Raw genomic sequence first — 19,690 nt, 5'->3', positions numbered from 1 at the left:
TTAGTCTTGAGCCTCCACTAGCAGAAGATGAAAGGAAGAAAGGAAGATCAAAGGAAGCTGATGCTCATTTGCAGTGTTATACCAGCACTGAAGTTAAAGTTTCTGAAGGAGGTCCTGACAGGAAAAGATACCACATATATGTTTTCTATCAAAGGTGACATTTACCTTTGCACAGCAAAATTCTGTGACTGAAATACGGTCATCGTTGAGTTGCACTGCTGTGTCTGAAATGACTCCTGATTGGCCATGAATAAACCTTATTATTGCAAAGAGTAATATGAGAGTAGTTTCTTAATGCTGTGCATCTGTGGAAGGGAAGCACTAAAGAATCTAGCACACACGTTGGAAGTGGTATCTTCTGGACTGGTATCTTCTTGGACAGGATGCTGTCCATCATAGGCAATACCTTAAGTCAGATAAAATTAGTTTGAACATTTCTGACAACATGTTGTCCAAAACCAAGATGCTTGGTTTAGCAGCGATTATACTTGTCACTTTAGTAAAACTAGTCAGACTGCTACACTCTGAAATTGACATTCCACATAAATGTACGTTAGGAACACTTACAGAAAAATCACATGAACTTCACACGTGCAAAAACATTAAAGTCACATGTAAAATATGTGAAACACGTGAAGCTTGTGGGTTTGTAACATTTTCACGGTGTAAATGTGTAAAACCCATGTGATCGCATTTCCACATTTGTTCACATGGTTATGTGATCACATGATTTTTACACATTTCCACCATCAAAATGTTCCAAAACAATGTTTCTCAAGTGTTTCGTGTGTTCCACATATTTTGCATGTGATTTTAACATGTGATTGCACATGTAAAGTTTGTGTGAATTTTCTGTAAGAGAAATGCTTATAACTTGGCAGAGAGAGACAGAGCTAAACTTCTATTTATTGAATTCAAAATAGAAATATGAACAAGACAATGTAAATGCTCTCAAATTTGGAAGGATAACTTTACAGCAGCCAGCATGACTGAACATGTTTTCACACATATTGGCCCATACAGAAATTTTAACAATATAGGCTTTCTTATAAATTAATACAAAATTAAGAAACTTTCCTGTCATATTAACAACACAGGTGAAGGTGAGACAATCTTCCTCTGAGGTTGCAATAACCCTTCACTGTAAAAATGTGTAAAAAAGAGAGTGTACGTTATATCAAATCTAAAAAAAAAAAAAACATTCAAGAATACTGCTGGTGGCTCACAGTTTTACAGCTGGTAGCGATTGCTTTTCTTATTGCATCAAGTTAATATCCAGTGCAGATTCATGATGCTGACTTCACAAGAGAACACCAAAATGGAACATTCTGTGCTAAACTCAAACGCTGAACACAACACATGCAAATGCATGAACACGAGCTCTTCCATAATTCTCCGCAGTACTATTACATGGGGTTTCCACTTCTTTCTCCCATGAAGTACTCTTTAGACCTGCTGCAAACAATGAACGCTTGAAATTCTAATGCTAACAAGGAACATCATTCTCTTCTCAGCGCACCTCAGTCAACTACTTCACTGTAGTAGTACTTAGTAGTACTTGTAGTGTAGTAGTCCAGCCACTGGCCCTGAACTCCAAGATCTCCAGGAGCAAGAGCCTTGTCAGGAGAAAACCATCCCGTAGCAAGTAAAAAAGCTGGTTCATGCGCTGGGAGTTTGTTTGCTCCATCTGCTTGCCAACACGATGGAGCTGTACAACCAGGCAGTCCACCTGTTAGAAACACAAAGGAAATTCTTGTATTTAGTTGTTGACATGAATGCAAAATACTGGAATTTGTTAAAATAGTCTTTTACTGCATCCGAAATCATTAACTGTCTGAGTAGGTGCTACAATCGACAATCTGGACATTTGCATATGGATGTAAATGAGTAATTGTTAATTGATTAATCACCTTTAATAATGTAATTGATTAGGCTTATCTATTGTTGATTCATCAATTTCAGCACAAAACCAAGATGTTAAAGTAAAACAAGACAATACGAACTTTATTTTGTCATTATTTCCAGTGATGTTACTCTGCCTCTCTATTCCTAGAGTTTTAAATGGGGTCATGAACTGAGAAACCAACAGTCCCTTGATCTTTTGACATATAAGAGGTCATTGTACTATACAAATATCATGTAAGTTTCAGAACTCAAAACTAAAACCAGCTTATATTGAAGGCTGTCTGCCAAAACGACAGCTTTTGGAATACCCTACTTTATGATGTAATAGTGTGGATAAACACCGCCTCCGCAGAAGATCATCAGCGCCTGCTTTGACATCACTGCCTGTTTAGCCAAGTTGTGGAAAAACAGTCTTTTCATTGCCTTCCTTCTGATCCCCACATTAGGAAAGAGTGAATGAACTTTATTTTTAATGAAGATCCAGACCGCGTCAGTAAGAACTTGGTCCTTTGTTCACTTCATTTTACTGTGGATTCATTTACAAACAAAGCACAATTCGACGCGGGGTTTTCAAAAAGATTGAAACTAAAAGACATGCTATGCCGACTATATTGGATCTGACTGTAATGTTGCAACAAAAGTGTGAGTGACTGTTTTCATTATGTGGTCACAGTAGCTTTGTCTCTTCTTACAGATTGTTGACCTAAATCACATCTGCGTCCATCTATGAGGAATGTACGCTATCAAACATTCACAACTATTAGCCAATCATAGCAGTGTGCCTTTACTTCTGAGTCTACAATCCGCCACGCCTATTCAAACAGAGCGTTCCGATGAGGGTGGTTAAAAACAGGACAGAAAATAGCTTATTATAAATTATGATGTTTTTTGATGTAAAAATCTTAACATTATAAGTGGACCTCAGAGAACAGTACAAAATGAAAAACAAAGGCAGTTCATGTCCCCTTTAAAAATCTGTTCAAATTTTACAAGTTGTTTAGTTTATTCCAACCTTAAGCATCTTGATATTTTAGCTCATGTTCAGATAAGCAGGATAAATATTTACCTCACAATGTGTACCATTGGGATTGTTGCTACTACGTGGATATATTTGGGATTCTCCACAAGCATTTATACAGTATTCATATAAACAGAATCTCGGCAGAAATCATCTGGGTATTTTTCACCTACAGTTCTATGAATACTGTAAATTTAGATTTAGTCTTCATTTCACATGTAAAATATTACACTAAATTATTAGTTTGCCCTCTGACATTCTTATAACCTGTAGCATAAAATCTATAAAGCATTCGACAATATAAATTTGAAACAAGGTTAAGGTTCCAATGCAGCCAGCAGACATTCAAAAATGCTTCCCAAAGTGAAATTTACCTCCAATTATTGGTGTTGAAATACATCTTACCTCTTCCTCATTCATCAAGGCATCTGGCTGAGCCAACCTATAGAGGCAGTCATATACTGGATCCACAAGGGCCACAAGAGGAGCATTGTTCACCTAAAAATAAAACATCATATAAGCAAGTCTAAAACCTTGTGGAGGTTAAAAATAATTAAAAATCCTACTAGCGAGTGAGATATTTTACCTTGATGTAATCAAATATGCTGCAGAGAAATGTGACCAAACACACCCACTCCTGCAGGAGCGCTTACTTTCGAGTCTCCTCTCTGGCAGTGAACTCTTGCTGTAGATGTGTCAACAGATTTCGCCTGAATACACTGGATGCAGCTTTCTGAGCTTCTGCCTGTTTAGAAAAATATTATTCACTATGTAATAATAAAAAAAAGTTTCAATAGAAGTTAATTTCATACTGTGTGTTGTAGACAGCAGCAGCAGCAGCAGCAGCAGCAGCAACAACAACAACAACAACAACAACAACAACAACAACAACAACAACAACAACAACAACAACAACAACAACAACAACAACAACAACAACAACAACAACAACAACAACAACAACAACAACAACAACAACAACAACAACAACAACAACAACAACAACAAAGATGTAGGTTAATGGAAACCTCTTTATGTTTTGACTAGGTCACAAATGAGCAACATAAGAAAGACTTACCTGAACTACAGCATAACACAAGCAGCCAGCATCTTTACAGAATGAGATGTCTTTCAATGACTGGACTACAACTGCGTTAGGCAGCTTCTCCAAATCAACTGACTTGGGATCTGTGAAGAAGTGGTGTAAAACAAATAATTTGTTATTTTTAAGTGCTTTGCCTGCAGAACGAAGCTAATGGCATGCTACTTCAAAATCCTGCCAATGCATTTTAATGAACGATCAGAGGAAGTCAGGTAAAGTTTACATGCATACCGGCAATCGCTTTTTGAAACATTGTCTGAGTTACAACATCAAGAGCCGTCCAAGCTGAATCCATGCTGCTCGGAATTAGAAATAATATAAGGTAATCAGGACAGGAATATCACAGACAAGCGATAAACAAATTCATTTATTTAACAAATAAATATAAAACCACTTGCACTGTATGACAACAAAACAGAACATGACAAGTTTCGCTCGCGTGCATTGGCAATCGTTCTGATTTTTGGCAGTTTTCAACTTAGCACAAATTCTAGCTTCGTTGAAAGAACGAGTTTATGTCAAAACATTACGAACTGACACATTTCTAATATCACATTATTACTTCAAACGATGCACGGGGAATCCTCGCGCTTGTTTGATTCGTTTCCTGATGGCGTGATTGACCAGTGCGCATGCGCTTTTGGACATGCCTCCGAATTCCGTTATTTTGGTGGATTTCAGCACTGACATGCACCACCATGGCTTGTATTATCTTACCATAATGCTCTTGAAATGAACTAATTTGTATTCGAGTATTATTTAATATTTGCACAATTTCTGTAAACTCACAATATTACTAGTTATCTGTATGCAGTACTTTACAAAAAAAAAAAACTATTTTGCAAGATGTCACTAGGGGGCAACAAAATAACAAGTAAGAACATAGAGGTTGTTGGTGGAACCAACCGAGACAAGAGAAAAAGTGTCTGTCGGAATTGTCATAACGTTATAGTAATGGAATTTAAAATGCATGAACGTTTTATGCTACTGTGTGTTTATATGATTTACATGTTGCTCACAAAAACTTATTTTATGTGGACAGAGTTGTTGTCAGTGAAAGATTTAACTGAGTCCTGTAGAAGGTATAGCGTCTCTTTTTTTGTCAACCCAAAAATAACTAGTAGAGGTATCTGACACTCATTAAAAAAAAAATAAATCATAAAAAAAGCAGTCACACTACTATTTTATTGTTTTCCTCTGAATTCTGCGTATATTGTAATACTATTTTATTTATTTTTTGATCCAAGATACCGGACATGTAGAAATAATGTAATGTAAACTACAGAGGACATAATCACTGTGAAACACACACACACACACACAAATGAACACTTAAGAGGGGTAAATGTTATTAAATGTATTTCACTCATAATCTACATTGTGCAGGTGTACATAAACTCCAGCATTATGAAACTGCACTATTCAGACAGCAAACGGATGCCATGTATATTTCTATTGTTGAGGTTTACTGCAGCTGATGAAATGGTTTAGTATCAACATAAAACATTATTCCATTATGACACAGATGTATATACACATCTCATTTCTAAGTGTACAAGCAACACAACTCATCATACATCAAACATTTAAAAAAATTAATTGAATTTGAAGAAAAATGACCTTGACAAGTAGAAAGAAACTGAATGGCTACAAGTCTTTGATGTATATTAGCTTTCCACTTTTAAGATAAAAAATAATTCAGCATTCAAAAGTGGCTTACAGATGCATACACTTGATTATTTTCTTTTAGTAAACCAGGGCCACACAAAGAAAAATTCAAACTCAAAAACAGAAACAAAAATAAACATCCTCAAATGACATCATGAACAGTATACAGCCCTCAGCTTCAAAAAGAGACATCTAATGCCCCCGTAGAGTGTGGTAAGGAACTTTAATGACATTACAACATTCATGACATTACAACAAAATGCATACCATCTGAGCAAGTTCAGCCCTTTGTCAGCACAGTTATATGGCATCATTCTAGATGGCACAAAGTCCAGATCATTGAATTTTGTTCACTACTAAGCATCAAACTTTTTTTTTCCACACAAAAAAAGATCTGTACAAGTGCAGTGGGAAGTTTCACTGGAAATATCTTTATTCGGTTTAATTTATTCAGGAATAATATAGAGTAAACAACATACTCTATGAAAATCCCCAATAGAATCACATACCCAGTACCATTTTAAAGGGCTTCATGAAATGCTCCAAATGTGTTACATTTGATCACTGATCTGCTACAGAGGCTTTGGCACCATTACATTATTTTCAAGCTATTTTGATTTAAAGGGACAGTTTACCCAAAATTAGCAATTTTGGTATCACCTTCATGATGTTCCAAACCTGCAACACAAATACCCATATTCTGAACACGTTTTGAATATTTCTTCTACAGAAAAAATGTGTACACATGTGGAACAAATGAGGATGAGTACATAATGTACTCATCAATATGTCCTCTTTTTCCCAGACATGTCCTGGCTGGGATTTCTAAGTTGGCTAAATTGTCCAGGTCACAGGTGTGTTTGGCTTGAAGAGGCTCTGCGTAGACTGATCTGTGTTTGACATCAAAGTACCGCGAGAGCTATAGAGAGCAGATGCTCAGCATGCTGTCGAATCACTCTCGCGGTACTTTGTTGTCACACACACACACACACATATATATATATATATATATATATATGTATACGTAGATGCCTCATTAGCAACTGTTTCCATGGGCCGCTATACGTAAGCCGTCCGCCATATTGTAATGGTCAACTTGACGTAATTTACCATAGTAATCAATGAATATTCAAAGACGCCACAATCCTGCACAGCCGATGGTCTGCGAACCCATAGTATGGTGAATGATGTCAAGTTGACCGTTCCAAGATGGCGGACGCGTGCGTCTATGTGCTTGAAGCGGTCGAATGGGGCATCTATACACATCTATGTTCACACACCGATCGGTCCGCACAGCTTAAAGCCAAACACACCTTTTGCCTTTGTTTTCTATTCGTTTCATACTTGCTGAAATTAAACCAATAGCATGTAGGGATTGTACATAATCGACCAATCACGGCATGTGAGAAGGTGGGCTCTACAGAGAACGTTCCAATGCACATCTTAGACAATTTAGAAATCCCGGCCAGGACATGTCCAGGAAAAAGAGAATTATGTTAGGTCACCCTAACATAATGACAGAATTTAAATTTTTGGGCGCACTATCCCTTTAAGACAAAAAGAGACTACATGTAAGTTAATTTGACTATGGTATGGAAATGAAATTATATGGCATGATGAAATTATGCTTGACAATCCCACACCAAATAACATAGTAACACTACTTCTGCAAAGATGACAAAAGACGAATACAAAAATTAAGCATGAAACATGCGTGATGCATTTTAACAATACAAATCAAGCATAACATGGTGTTTAAAATAAATCCTGATGCAAAACTGTACCAGTATTGTGATTGTGATATTGTGAATTTCCTTCACATAAAATAAAATTTTTCATTAGTACAGCTGATGTCATATAACATGAAATAAAGTTGCATATAAAGCAAAGCTGATGTGAAAGTACATGAACGAAATATCAGTCTGGAGCATTTTTCCTCACACAGCCAATAGTGCTTCTTAAAATGTCAACCACTCCAAACAGCACAGTCTTTATCTTACCGGCCAATCGACATCAACTTCACCAATTGAGCCTTTTCTCTCCATCACTCTGTGGTTTCTGTTTCCATGGCAACCCAGCTGGATGTCCACAGGTGCTTTAAGCAAGCAAACATTTTCTCTGCGAGTTACATGTTTTGATTGACAAGTGTGACATAGTTGCGAGGGAACATTCCGGTCTGTCCGTGACAAGCCCCCTTCCACCAATTAGGATCCGAGTTGTCCAGGACCTGGATAAAATCTCCACGCCTGAAACCCAGCTCTCCATCCTCTTGAGGGTCAAAGTCAAACAAAGCTTGAACATATGTAGAATGCTGTGAAACAAAAGTAGAAATGTTGAGAATTATGACAATATTGCCTTCAATGTGGCTTAAAGTCTGGCTGTATATATATATTGTTTTTACCTTCAGAAAATGTAGTCAATCTCAAGAAGCTAAATATATATTTATTTAAACATTTAAGCTCTTACTCATAAGCTCTTACTCCTTAGAGGATAGAAATCTCAAATGTTGGTTTCAAGTAATTAATAAATTTACTATATAAAAGTTCAACATAAAATAGTTGATACTTTCTTCTTAAAAAAGTGGAATGCTGTTCACACTACAATGCGGGGGGAAAAGTGTCACGGTTTTAATTAAGGGTCAGTTTTTACTGAGGAGAAAATCACTTCCTAGCAGGGTGACAGCTACACACAACAGTTTTAATGAGTAAAATAAATTAATCTTAAAAAAATGCTTTTTGTCTACGATTTATATCAAAGTTTTTATATATTTTTTTATATAATTCACAATTTTAATTGTTGGATATAGTCTAAAAGGTGGGACAGAAATACGGCATTTGTGCATTTAATGTTTTAAAAATAAAACCAAAGTGTAACAGTATTTGTGAAATGTTTCAGCACTGATTCAGTCCTACCTGTGGTACCTGTTCAATGTCCCTGAGGAAAATGGGCTGATTCCTGGACACCGAAGTGGACCGATGATAATCCACTAAAGAGTTTAACGAGTTAAATTTGACCACCCACAAGAAGTATTTTCCTGCTCCATCCCGTAAGACTTTGAAGTGCTGTACATCATTCCCAAATCTACAGGAAAGGGGAAAAAACACATTGTTTAGAAAATTACATAATAGCCGGCTGCATTTATAACACTTGGATATTGCAATTACAGTAAAGAACTCTGCACTGTTCAGTTTATCAGGAACCCTAAGGTTTGCAGCTATCTGTGGAGAACTATTTGAATGATTCACACAGTGTTGGCCTAGTTTAGAAACCACACAAAAAGAATTTGCAATAACACATAAATAAAGTGCTGAGAACTGCCATATTTTGTGCTGCATTGCATCAATTATTCATTGACATGCCCCTATTTACAAGAACAGATTCAATTACTGCATCAAAATTTCAAAAGCAGCAGCCTGTATTAGTGTTCATTACTAGAACGGTCACATACAAACTGGCAAAACATTAGAATAGAATAGAATAGAATGACAAATACATACTTGACAGACAGCGAGAAGTCTCCAGGTGCACTCTCACTCTCTCTAATGAGAAAAGCTCCATCGTGTCTCTGTTTATTTAACATTTCTTCTGCCTTTGCACGGGGAATCTTCCCATAAAACCAGCTGCGTGTTCAGAACAAATCCAAAAGCAGTAGTTTAGATACTGTGTAGAATGCACTGAGTACATTCGAATTTTGAGAATGCAAAGCAGCTATGAGACTGGGAAACTTGTGTAATATAATGTGTCCGTGGGTCTGGTGGATGGACAGTAGTTGAACTTGTGTATTAGAAATACAGAGTGTTTATTAGATTGTATATTAGTATACTGTATATTAGAAAGGTATTTTTTTCTAAAAGAGGCATGGACTCATAACTAAATCGGTACTAAATAGGACGTTACATTGATATTATGTAACAATAGCTCTGCAAAGTTTCTACAAAAAAGAAAAATTCAACAATGTATTTTTAAATATGGTTTATTGCATTATTTTCCTCCATTTATTAACATGGAGGAAATGCAAGGTACTGTTCACCCAAGCATGAAAATTCTGCTATGTTGTTCCAAACCCACTTGGAAGACTTTCATTCAGTATTTTTTATGAAACCTGAGAGATTTCTGGCCCTTCATTGTCCATTACACCAATACAGTGATGTTTTTTTGCTTGAGGCGTTGAAAACAAACCTCACTCGTTCTTGCAGAAGCTCTTGTTTGACAAGTGAGAACAAACCTCACTGTTCAAGCAAGTATGGATGAGCTACTGGAAAAAACTCGATTAAATCTGTTCATTATATAAAATGTGTCACGTAGTGACTGAGATGTGAGACGTGCAGATCCAAGTGCGAAGCTTTATTAACCGACATGGTCAGAAACAGGCAAGGGTCAGACAATGGCAACAGGTATATAGAGGGCAAGACACAAGAATATTCCTAGGGCTAGCGTGGGTCTACGATCGGCGAACAGAATCAACAGGGCGAGACTAGAGGGATAAATCCAGGTACAAGGCAAAGGTCCAGGCAGGGGCAAACAGTATCCGAATAGGGCAAGACGAGGGGGGAATCCGAGATACACAGGCAAAGATCAGGACACGAGAAAACAGACAAGGCAAGACTAAGATAAGGCTATGAAAAACTAGACAGGCTCCGTAGAGTAGCTATCGCTATGAGAGTGATAAACACTATACAATACTCGGCCGTTTGAAAGGGATCAGAGTGAGTGTTATATAGTGAATGTGTGATTGGTTACAGCTGTGTGCAATCAGTGCAATGGATGATGGGATATGTAGTCCGGGATGACATGCAACAGTTTGTGTAGTGCAAGAGTCAATGTAATGGAAGGGTGACCTCTGGTGGTGAGTGAATTGAAAGTTCATAGACCGGATTCGTGACAAAATGACTGCCTTTTCAGACGACTTGGATTAAAATGCTTGATTCACACAGATTACTTTAATGATGGATTTATACATTTTTTGAAGATTCAGTGTTTTGTTTTTTCATTTGTCTTTTAAAAATGAGCAAAAGTCTTATGGTTTTGGAGTGACAGGAGAGTAATTGATAATGAAAATTTTTGGAAAAATTGTTTTTCTTTTAATATATATATATATATATATATATATATATAGTTTTTGTTTACATAATAAAAGGAGACAGGTCTTTTTCAGTCTATGCTCCAAAACTTTGAAACACACTACCCTTAACGATTAGAGCTTCTCCTACATTAAGCATCTTTAAAGCATCAATTAAAACCTACCTTTTTTCTCAGGCTTACTCATAACTTGGTTTTATTTTGCATGCATCTCTTTAAGGCCAGGGGTTGCAGTTTCTGTGATGTACCAGGTTATGACTGTTTTTTGGCTATTATAAATGTTTGTTTTGATTATTCTTTTAAGTTATTGGATTGATTACTTGTCACGTTCTGTTTTAATATGTGTGTATCTTGCTCTGCTTGTGAAGCACTTTGGTCAACATTCGTGTTGTTTTAAGGTGCTATATAAATAAACTTTGACCTTGACCTATGTATATAAAAATACACACAGCATATATTTTGGAAATATTTACGTGTATATATTTATATTCATATAATTTATATCATATATAAATACATTTAAAATATAAACGTAACAAATTTTTCTTAAATATATACATGCATGTGGTGTGTATTTGTATATACATAATAAATATACACAGTACACACATATATTATGCAAACAAAAACTTTTATTTTGGATGCGATTAATTGTGATTAATCATTTAACAGCACTAATATATATATATATTATATAGTAATATATATATATTATATATATATATAGTCTTTTTGTAACTAAAATAGCAAATACTTACGGGTGTGGCTTCATTTCTATGTAATTTTTAGGAATGAATCCTTCTTTTCCATTGAGTTCTGCCTTGTACCAGTTCTGGTCACATTCTTCATTTAAAATCTGATGGGAAAACAAAAGACACTTTAATACTTGACCAGCATGGTGTCACTACACAGTGTCCACACAGTAAACCTCCAATCAGCTCACTTATCTCAGAACACAGAGGACCTAAAGAGCCAATCGTATCACTGGCTGTGGTATTTAAAACTCAAGGCCTTGCTCTATAAATAGCATACAGGAAATATCCTTCATTTCAACTTTAAGCCACACATAACATCCTGTATACATAAGACTTCTCTGGCACTAATGAGAAATAAATTGCACACAGTCTGTTTAGTGGAACTGCAAAACTGAACCAGATGGATTGCGCAAAAACATGTGGGCAATTAGCATTGGTCCTGATGGCCAGGATTTGATGTCTCTTTCATAACTGAAGTACAATGCTGTACCCACAATGATACCATCTGTGGTAATGATGACCATCACCATCAAATATGAAATGAAGAAAGGATTACATTACTGCACTGTGTTCCATCTCAGAGGTGAAGGGCCGAAACCGATGAAGTGGACAAATATGAAAAAGCATCACTTTATGTGATTACTTTAGACTCAAAGACACTCTCTCAGTCTTGCTTAAGTCAAGTATGTTATGACACATCCGTCTAAGATAAATAGGAATCCTATCCTATAGCCTGGAACATTCTCAAAACTCTGAAAGATGGTCTCCCCATCCCTTTTCTCTCCGTAAACAACCATTAATCTGCTCTCACTCCCACCGCGCCATGGTGCCTCTTTTCTCTGCCTTCAAGAAAAACAGAGTGACATTATAAACAAGCCAAGATGTCAAATTCCAATTATAAGAAAGTGGGAAAGTAGGTCTTGATAACTTCTGGATGGGAGAAATTAATACAGCTAATCTCAGTCATAAAGACATTAGGCTAAATATATATATATATATATATATATATATATATATGAAGAGTCTATTTGCAAAAACCAATAAACGCCACTTTAAAAAAAAAAGAAGAGCTGCCTGATCCCTAAACCCACCCATCTCCACCCCTAAACCTACCAATCTTAAGGCTGCTTTCACTTTGAAAAGACGTGCTAGTTGAGAGGAGTTTCGTCAAAACTGACTAAACGTGATCGAGGATGGATTATTTCGACGAACTTGATGAACCTGTGACATCTTCTTCAGGGCGTAAAGGAAAATAAAAGCTGAAACTTTTTCACGGAACCTTGCAAAAGCAGCGCTTTACAATGGTGTGGGAAAAGCTCCGTGTATTGTGTGTAATCACATCCATACAGTTTATGATCACAACAACAACAACGTTTGTCAGGCATCTACATTGTCATCTGAAGAGATTACAAAGATTAAACGAGTGTTTTTTTTTTAAACTAAAACATGAAATGTGGAGTTATCTGCTCTTGCTATAAAACAGAATTTTCATATGTAAAAAAAAAAACATACTTTCAATGAACTTTAATTCTGTAAATTACCTGTATTTATTATTACTTAATCAAAACAACCCAACTGCAGTTTGATTGATCCTATTACTTAGAATGCACAATAAAAAAAAAAGTTATCGGTTTTTGCAAATGAACTCTTCATATATATATATATATATATATATATATAATTTTTTTAATCCACCCCCACTATATACAGTAACAAACAGAGAGAGAAAAATATTGTTTTATTATTTTTCCCCCCCTCTTGTCATCTTGGTGAATAGAAAGCAATCTGAGTTTTAGGAAATCTCTGTGGGCACAGTGAAGAATTTGCATATGCAAAATTTGCCCCAATTTTGTCTTTCCAGTAAAACCCCTTGCAGTGGTTGGATGAAAACTGGTATTAAACATAAAACACAGAATCAGAGCTTTGTTCAAGAAAAAAAAATAATACAGCAGATAGATACCTGAATGCGATGCCAAAACCAAGTCCAAATTCTAAACCCAGTTTTGTGGTTCAGATGTCAACCATCCCCAATCCACAACCACTAAATCCCTATTCAGAGGAAATCATACTAGCAGCAGCCTGCTTGCCCACAGCAAAGCACTGTTGCTAGGCAGAAAGCACTCAGCAACAGAAAGAAAGTGGGAACGAGGTTCAAACCATAGCAAAATACTGAAACACTTTAGATATTGATGGCGCATTTGTGCCCATGAGTACAATAAGTTGACCTAATTAGGTCCAACACGATAAAGTAACAAAAAATAAAAGCTATTTCTGCCATGTTACCGGCAAAAAATTTTGGTTACCACTGACATCTGGGTCACTCTGTCAAAGCAACCAAATTTCAGAAAGTAACAAAAAATAAAAGCTATTTCTGCCATGTTACCGGCAAAACATTTTGGTTACCACTGACATCTGGGTCACTCTGTCAAAGCAACCAAATTTCAGAAACTTCCCTTGCTCAATTTTTGTTTTTTTTTTGTTTAAGGACCAGAATCTAAAAGGATATTAAGATATCTCTAATATTTCTTAAGTTACAGGTATGCAAACTTGTGGCAAAAAAAAGTGCTCTTTGACATTTTGGAACTGTCAGTGTTGGCATATAATGAAACAAAGATTACTAAAGTCAACAGATTTTACTAATAGACATATCAATCTCTGTGTAAACATAAAATAATGATGCTGCCATCTTTCTGAAGTCAGTTTTACCCTCCTGTAATTTGCCAGGTGAAAATGGCCTCCTCTACAAAACAGTGGATTACTCAGTAAATATACATCCATGACATTTAATATTTTCACTTTCATCACTATACATGTTTATCTTTCTTCAGAAAAAATATTAACAAAATCAAAAAGATCTGAAACAAAAAAAAGGTTAATGAAATACGGATCTAATTTGCACGTAATAATCACACCTTTGTATTATATTCATGTATGTGGACAAAGACAAAACATATGGAACAGGTTAACTTTATAAATACATTAACTTCTCCCGTCACACCAACACACTACTATACAGTACATTAAAGGACACAGCTCATAAGTGCAGTCTTTATTGTTACTTGCTGCATTTGCATAAAATCACCACCAGTTGCTGTTGTTCATGTTATCGACTCTCAGTGAAACTGAATAACTTCTGGTCGTAGTTGTCATGCAATGCCCGGTTAAGTCACAGCGTAAACCTGGAGGTGTTGACAACACTCATGCAGAGAGAGAAAGAGAGCGCAAGGCCTCTGACCACATCTGTCAACCAGCTTGCTCTTAACATTGACAAGCTCTGTCCATAAAAACCGAAGACAATTCATACTGACAAACACACACACAAAACAAAACAAGTCTCCACTGCATTACATTTGTAGTCTCATTTTTCTATCCAAATCCACACTCACATCTTATCATCTGTCTTTTTTCACAAGTTTTGTTTTTTAATTAGTAAATGTCAGTCCATACACATTATTCAACTAATTAGCTATTCATAGTCATGCTGTGCATTAGTACAGAAATATCTTGCAGGATTCAGTCGTTTTCTCACAGTTTGTGCTTGTTAGGCAAGGTAAGGCATGTTGGGTGCATTTATATATTAGTTTCTTAAGCACACAACGTCTTGCTCATGTGGAAGATAAAATTAGCTCTTCCAACTTTTTACAACCAGTGTCAATTGCTTTGGAAAATTAGAAGAAAACATTAGAAAAGAGAGAGAGTTCTGTCCCGCCAGTTTCTACCAGCCTTCTCAAAGTACAGAGCGGGATTTATCTTGTTGGGAAATATAATTAAACTTTAATTACTTGGACCATGTTCAAGTACTTTGTATTGCTTAAATTTTAATTTGTTTAAATTGCTTAAATTTTAATGCACATTAAATTTTAATCATATTAAAAGTGTAATTTGTGCAATGTAAATTATGTGTGTGAATAATATATAATATAATTAATTTAACCTAAAATGAAACCAAACAAAATATATTACTAGGGATGTAACGATTACCGGTTTGACGATAAATCGTGATAAAATACCCCACGGTTAGTAATACCGTTTCATATTTTAATTATCACTATAACTGTATTCGATTACCGCGATTTAAACAACTGAGGATAAATAAATACTTTCCAGCACAGGGCTCCAGAGTGCGACCATTTTTTCTGCCCGTGCGACTAAATTTTGTGTGGGGTCCCACTGGCGCGACCACCGCATTGTTTAACTCATAAGCGCTGCCATTTCTGTTGCATATGAGAAACATCAAACAGCAAACGAAACTGAAAGCATAATGAAACCACGCTACTCGTTTGAGCTGCGCATCGCTTATAGAGTGTAGAGCCTGGTTTATACTCACTGCGTCAGCACGAGCGCGAAGCTGTGTGCAGCAAAAATGACGCGAATATTGAGGAAACGATGGATGGGTTTCATGTTAGAGTAACGTAAAAGACCGCTTCTTAAACCAAAGGTGAACATGTTGGTATTCTTGTGGGGGAAAAAACATGCTAGCACTGTCACCGACAGCCAGTTTAGTTTTACTTTTCTTTTTGTTTTCATTTTGAAAAGCTTGTTATCTTTGCTGTTTACCTCACGTTATTCTATGTAAGCTCTCTTTTTTATTTATTTGATTCCTCAGTGTTTGCTAAACGTTCTGTAATTTATTAGTCGGTATATAATACAGCATGTGGTGTATGTCATACCTCGTCTTATTAATTTTTGTTAATAAACGTTTTGTAAGCTAGTTTATCATTGTATCTTACTGTTTTATTGTTGTTATGCTTTTTTTTTCTTGTAAAACGTGACATGAAGATCGCGAATTCGAAAGTCAAAGCACCCGAAGTGCGGTTATAACATATAGGAACTCCGGTTCACAAAATTTAAATCACAAATAATGCTGATGAAAAAGAAGGGGTTGAATGTTAACCACTTTCGTTTTCATATAACTATAAACTATGATAAAAGTTCACCAGCATGCATCGATTAATCCCTAAAAATGAAAATATTGCGACCAAATCATTTGCTGGTGTGACCAACTGAGAAAGTTAGTCGCAAAAGAGCGTACACATTGAAACAATAAGGTATCTAGTATTATTTATGGAGCAGATAAAATACATATAATCATTTATTAATCAATTATAATTTTGACTTGACCCTTTTCTTTATTTAAAAGCTGAAATGTGACGTTTACCATTTATGAAACTTTTTCAAAGCTTTATTTGAACATTTACATTAGATATTTGAACATGCTATTAGATAAACTGTTGTCAGTCATGTTGTCATTTAAAATCCGAACATCATTGGCAATGTTATTGTTTTAGTTATGCAAACAAAAACTCATTTTATTTGTTGTTTATTGATTTTAAATGTAAAACTTGGTGAAATGATTTATGTGACAGTACTTTTTGAACATTTCCAGCACATGTTAACAATACCGTGATTATACTGATAACCGTGATCATGTTGGTCACTATAATCGTGATAAGAAATTTTCATACCGTTACATCCCTATATATTACTAAATAAATTAGCACATGTGAATATCACATTATTACTTATTATGTCTAGAACAAATAATGACAACAAGCAACAGAAAATGCAGTGCAAGACAGATAAAGACTATATGAAGCATAATCATGTCTTAGTCAAATGTGTTTATCATGTTTACCTCATACATAATACTGGCTTCTAGCATGGCTTATTCTATCAGAAATGAAAGTCTGAATCAGTTGTTTCCTAAAATTAGCTTTTATTTTTGAATGAGTATTATTTTTTTTATCTTAAGTATAGCATGAAGCTGTTGTGTTATGTTTTTGTTACTTAAATTCCAAACAAAAAATACAAAATGAGATTAAATGTGTTATTCAAAAAACAAAAACAAATCTACACATCACTACATGGCTATTTAATTTTTAATACATAGGGATAATTTTTACAGAATTTCCCCCCAAATCACTACTGTTCAAATATTTAGGGTCAATAAGATTAATATTAATATTTTTAAAGGAAGTCTCTTATGCTCACCAAAGCTGCATTTATTCAACCAAAAATAAAGCAAAACAGTTATAAAATTTAATGCATTTAATTTAATGCATCCTTTAATATATATTAGCATATAAAAATATAGTAGGCTATATCTTACTGACCCCAAACTTTTGAATGAGACTGTGATATAACATTACTTATACTGTTAAGTCTTAAAAGGTTTTGGTCACACTGCACACCCAATATCTGGCTAATGTAGGCCATTACAATTCTTCTAGGAAATATGGTCCAATGTGCCTAAAGCACTTATGAAAGACAAAGGAAGCATAATTGCTCATGAGACAAACATAGAAAATGAAGCATAGAGGCAGGGGGTGAGATTTTTCAGGATCTTGTAATTCAGTGATAATCATAGTAGCCTGCTAAATGAACAATACGGGCAAACCATATTGGGCTAATAATGTCCACTAAATCCAAAAGTTTTTACCACATGTCTGGCATGTACCCTTTCCAGCGGGCCGACTTAGCTTCATATTTGTAATAAACAGATTATTGTTGTGTTAAGGGGCAATGGAGAGCTGCTATGGTTGGAAAGAATGTAATCACCTTCAGCAACTGAGACTAGGTTAAAACTCAACATTACTATTATTTTTGGAGATTTCGATCAAGATTTTTTCCCACACTGAAAAGGCTGATTAATGTTTGATGAATTTTGATGAATCTGTGTGTTGCATCTTACTCCTCTGTAAATAAATAAATAACACCACCAGTGGTGGACAGTAACGGAGTAGCTTTACTTCGTTACTGTACTTAAGTACATTTTTCAAGTATCTGTACTTTACTGGAGTAGTTTTATTTTGAGTAACTTTTACTTTCACTCGAGTAAAATTGAAAAAGGAGTACTTTTACTTTTACTGGAGTAATATTTTATTATACGTATCTGTACTTTTACTCAAGTACTTGATTTGTGTACTTCGTCCACCACTGAACACCACCAATGATATCAGACTGGCATCAGCCATGATATTACAAGTCCAAACATCCCCTGAAGGCCAACTAGTTAATCACAGGCTGACACTCTCCAGACACACATCTACAGAAGGCTGTACAGGACGTGTTAAATGCAGTCTGGTTCTGTGAGTCATGGAGGTTCAAAGACAAGATCATAACTGTAGTTAAATGAACGCAACAGATGGAAAGATGTGTCACCAAAGCAGGCATCAAGTGCTTTAAATGCATGTGTCTATGTTGTGTGCACAATCACCATGTGTGAATTTTCAAAGAAAGAAACTATAGATAGTTAGCAGGTTAAATATCTAGACCTGTCTGCAATCCAAGTCCTGCAGTATGAAATGTGTTTTGACTCGAAATGACATCAGCAGAGACAGTTGTTGTAGTGTGAAAAAAACAGCAATCCGATGACCTTGAAAGTCATACAGTTTGTGGGCAGTATTAGGCATCGTGAAGTTAAAGGGGTCATATGATGTAATTTAAAATTGTCCTTTCTCTTTGGAGTGTTACAATACGTGTATATTTTAAAACTAATTGTGTTGTGCCTGCGATGGGTTTTATAATAACTTCCAAATTAAGTTGTGTATTAGAGCTGCACGATTAATCATTAAAAGATTGCGATCTCGATTCAGACAACCACACGATCTAATTTCTAAATGACAACGATTCTCCCGTGTCTATTAAACCTTTGACAAAGTCTTACCGGATCATTTAAATCTGCGTTCGCACTGCCGCTGACACAGAGAGAGCAGTTACCATGTTTGGTTAAGAAACAGCTTCACAAACAGTCTTTTCAACTACACAGTATTATTTCTGTCGTACAGTCTTTCATATTATCACAGAAATACTGGGATGAAAGTTTATAATTCAGATATAAACATAGATGTCTATGGTAGCGCGACCAAAATAGAGCAAATCCACGTTTGAAACGGCCACATAACGTTTGTGTCGATTGCATTGTTTCGCCACTAGGTGGCGAAAAGTGACTTAAATTTATAATTGAATGAATCATTTATTCAAGAGAATCATTCAAAAACGCCGATTCATCCAGTAGGTTTATGAGTGAGTCGTTGAATCATTGATTCAAACAACTTTTTCATAATTTTAATATTAAATTGAAGTATTAAATATATTATATTTTAAATACATATACACTACCAGTCAAAAGTTTTTGAACCGTAAGATTTTTAATGTTTTTTT

At 35.5% G+C, this 19,690-nt stretch overlaps 1 protein-coding gene and 1 pseudogene across 2 annotated transcripts in view; both read right to left on the bottom strand.

Moving 5' to 3' along the window:
- Nucleotides 1-956: 956 nt before the first annotated feature.
- On the bottom strand, nucleotides 957-4,254 carry LOC107703998 (MIF4G domain-containing protein A-like; annotated as a pseudogene).
- Nucleotides 4,255-7,053: 2,799 nt separating this feature from the next.
- Nucleotides 7,054-19,690, bottom strand: part of LOC107704009 (growth factor receptor-bound protein 2-like) — a 24,786-nt gene continuing 12,149 nt past the window's right edge. For both annotated transcript variants that reach the window (XM_016506830.1, XM_016506831.1), the window contains exons 3-6: nucleotides 11,531-11,628; nucleotides 9,191-9,313; nucleotides 8,606-8,774; nucleotides 7,054-8,004 (exon numbers count right to left, since the gene is read on the bottom strand). In XM_016506830.1, coding sequence (XP_016362316.1) covers nucleotides 7,819-8,004; nucleotides 8,606-8,774; nucleotides 9,191-9,313; nucleotides 11,531-11,628 — 576 coding nt within the window. In that variant the 3' untranslated portion in view covers nucleotides 7,054-7,818. The remainder of the gene's footprint in view (nucleotides 8,005-8,605; nucleotides 8,775-9,190; nucleotides 9,314-11,530; nucleotides 11,629-19,690) is intronic.

The sequence above is a fragment of the Sinocyclocheilus anshuiensis genome, unplaced genomic scaffold (assembly GCF_001515605.1).
Source record: "Sinocyclocheilus anshuiensis isolate Anshui unplaced genomic scaffold, SAMN03320099.WGS_v1.1 scaffold1477, whole genome shotgun sequence".
NCBI classification, from domain to species: Eukaryota; Metazoa; Chordata; class Actinopteri; order Cypriniformes; family Cyprinidae; genus Sinocyclocheilus; species Sinocyclocheilus anshuiensis.
This window is presented reverse-complemented; position numbering and strand designations above follow the sequence as displayed.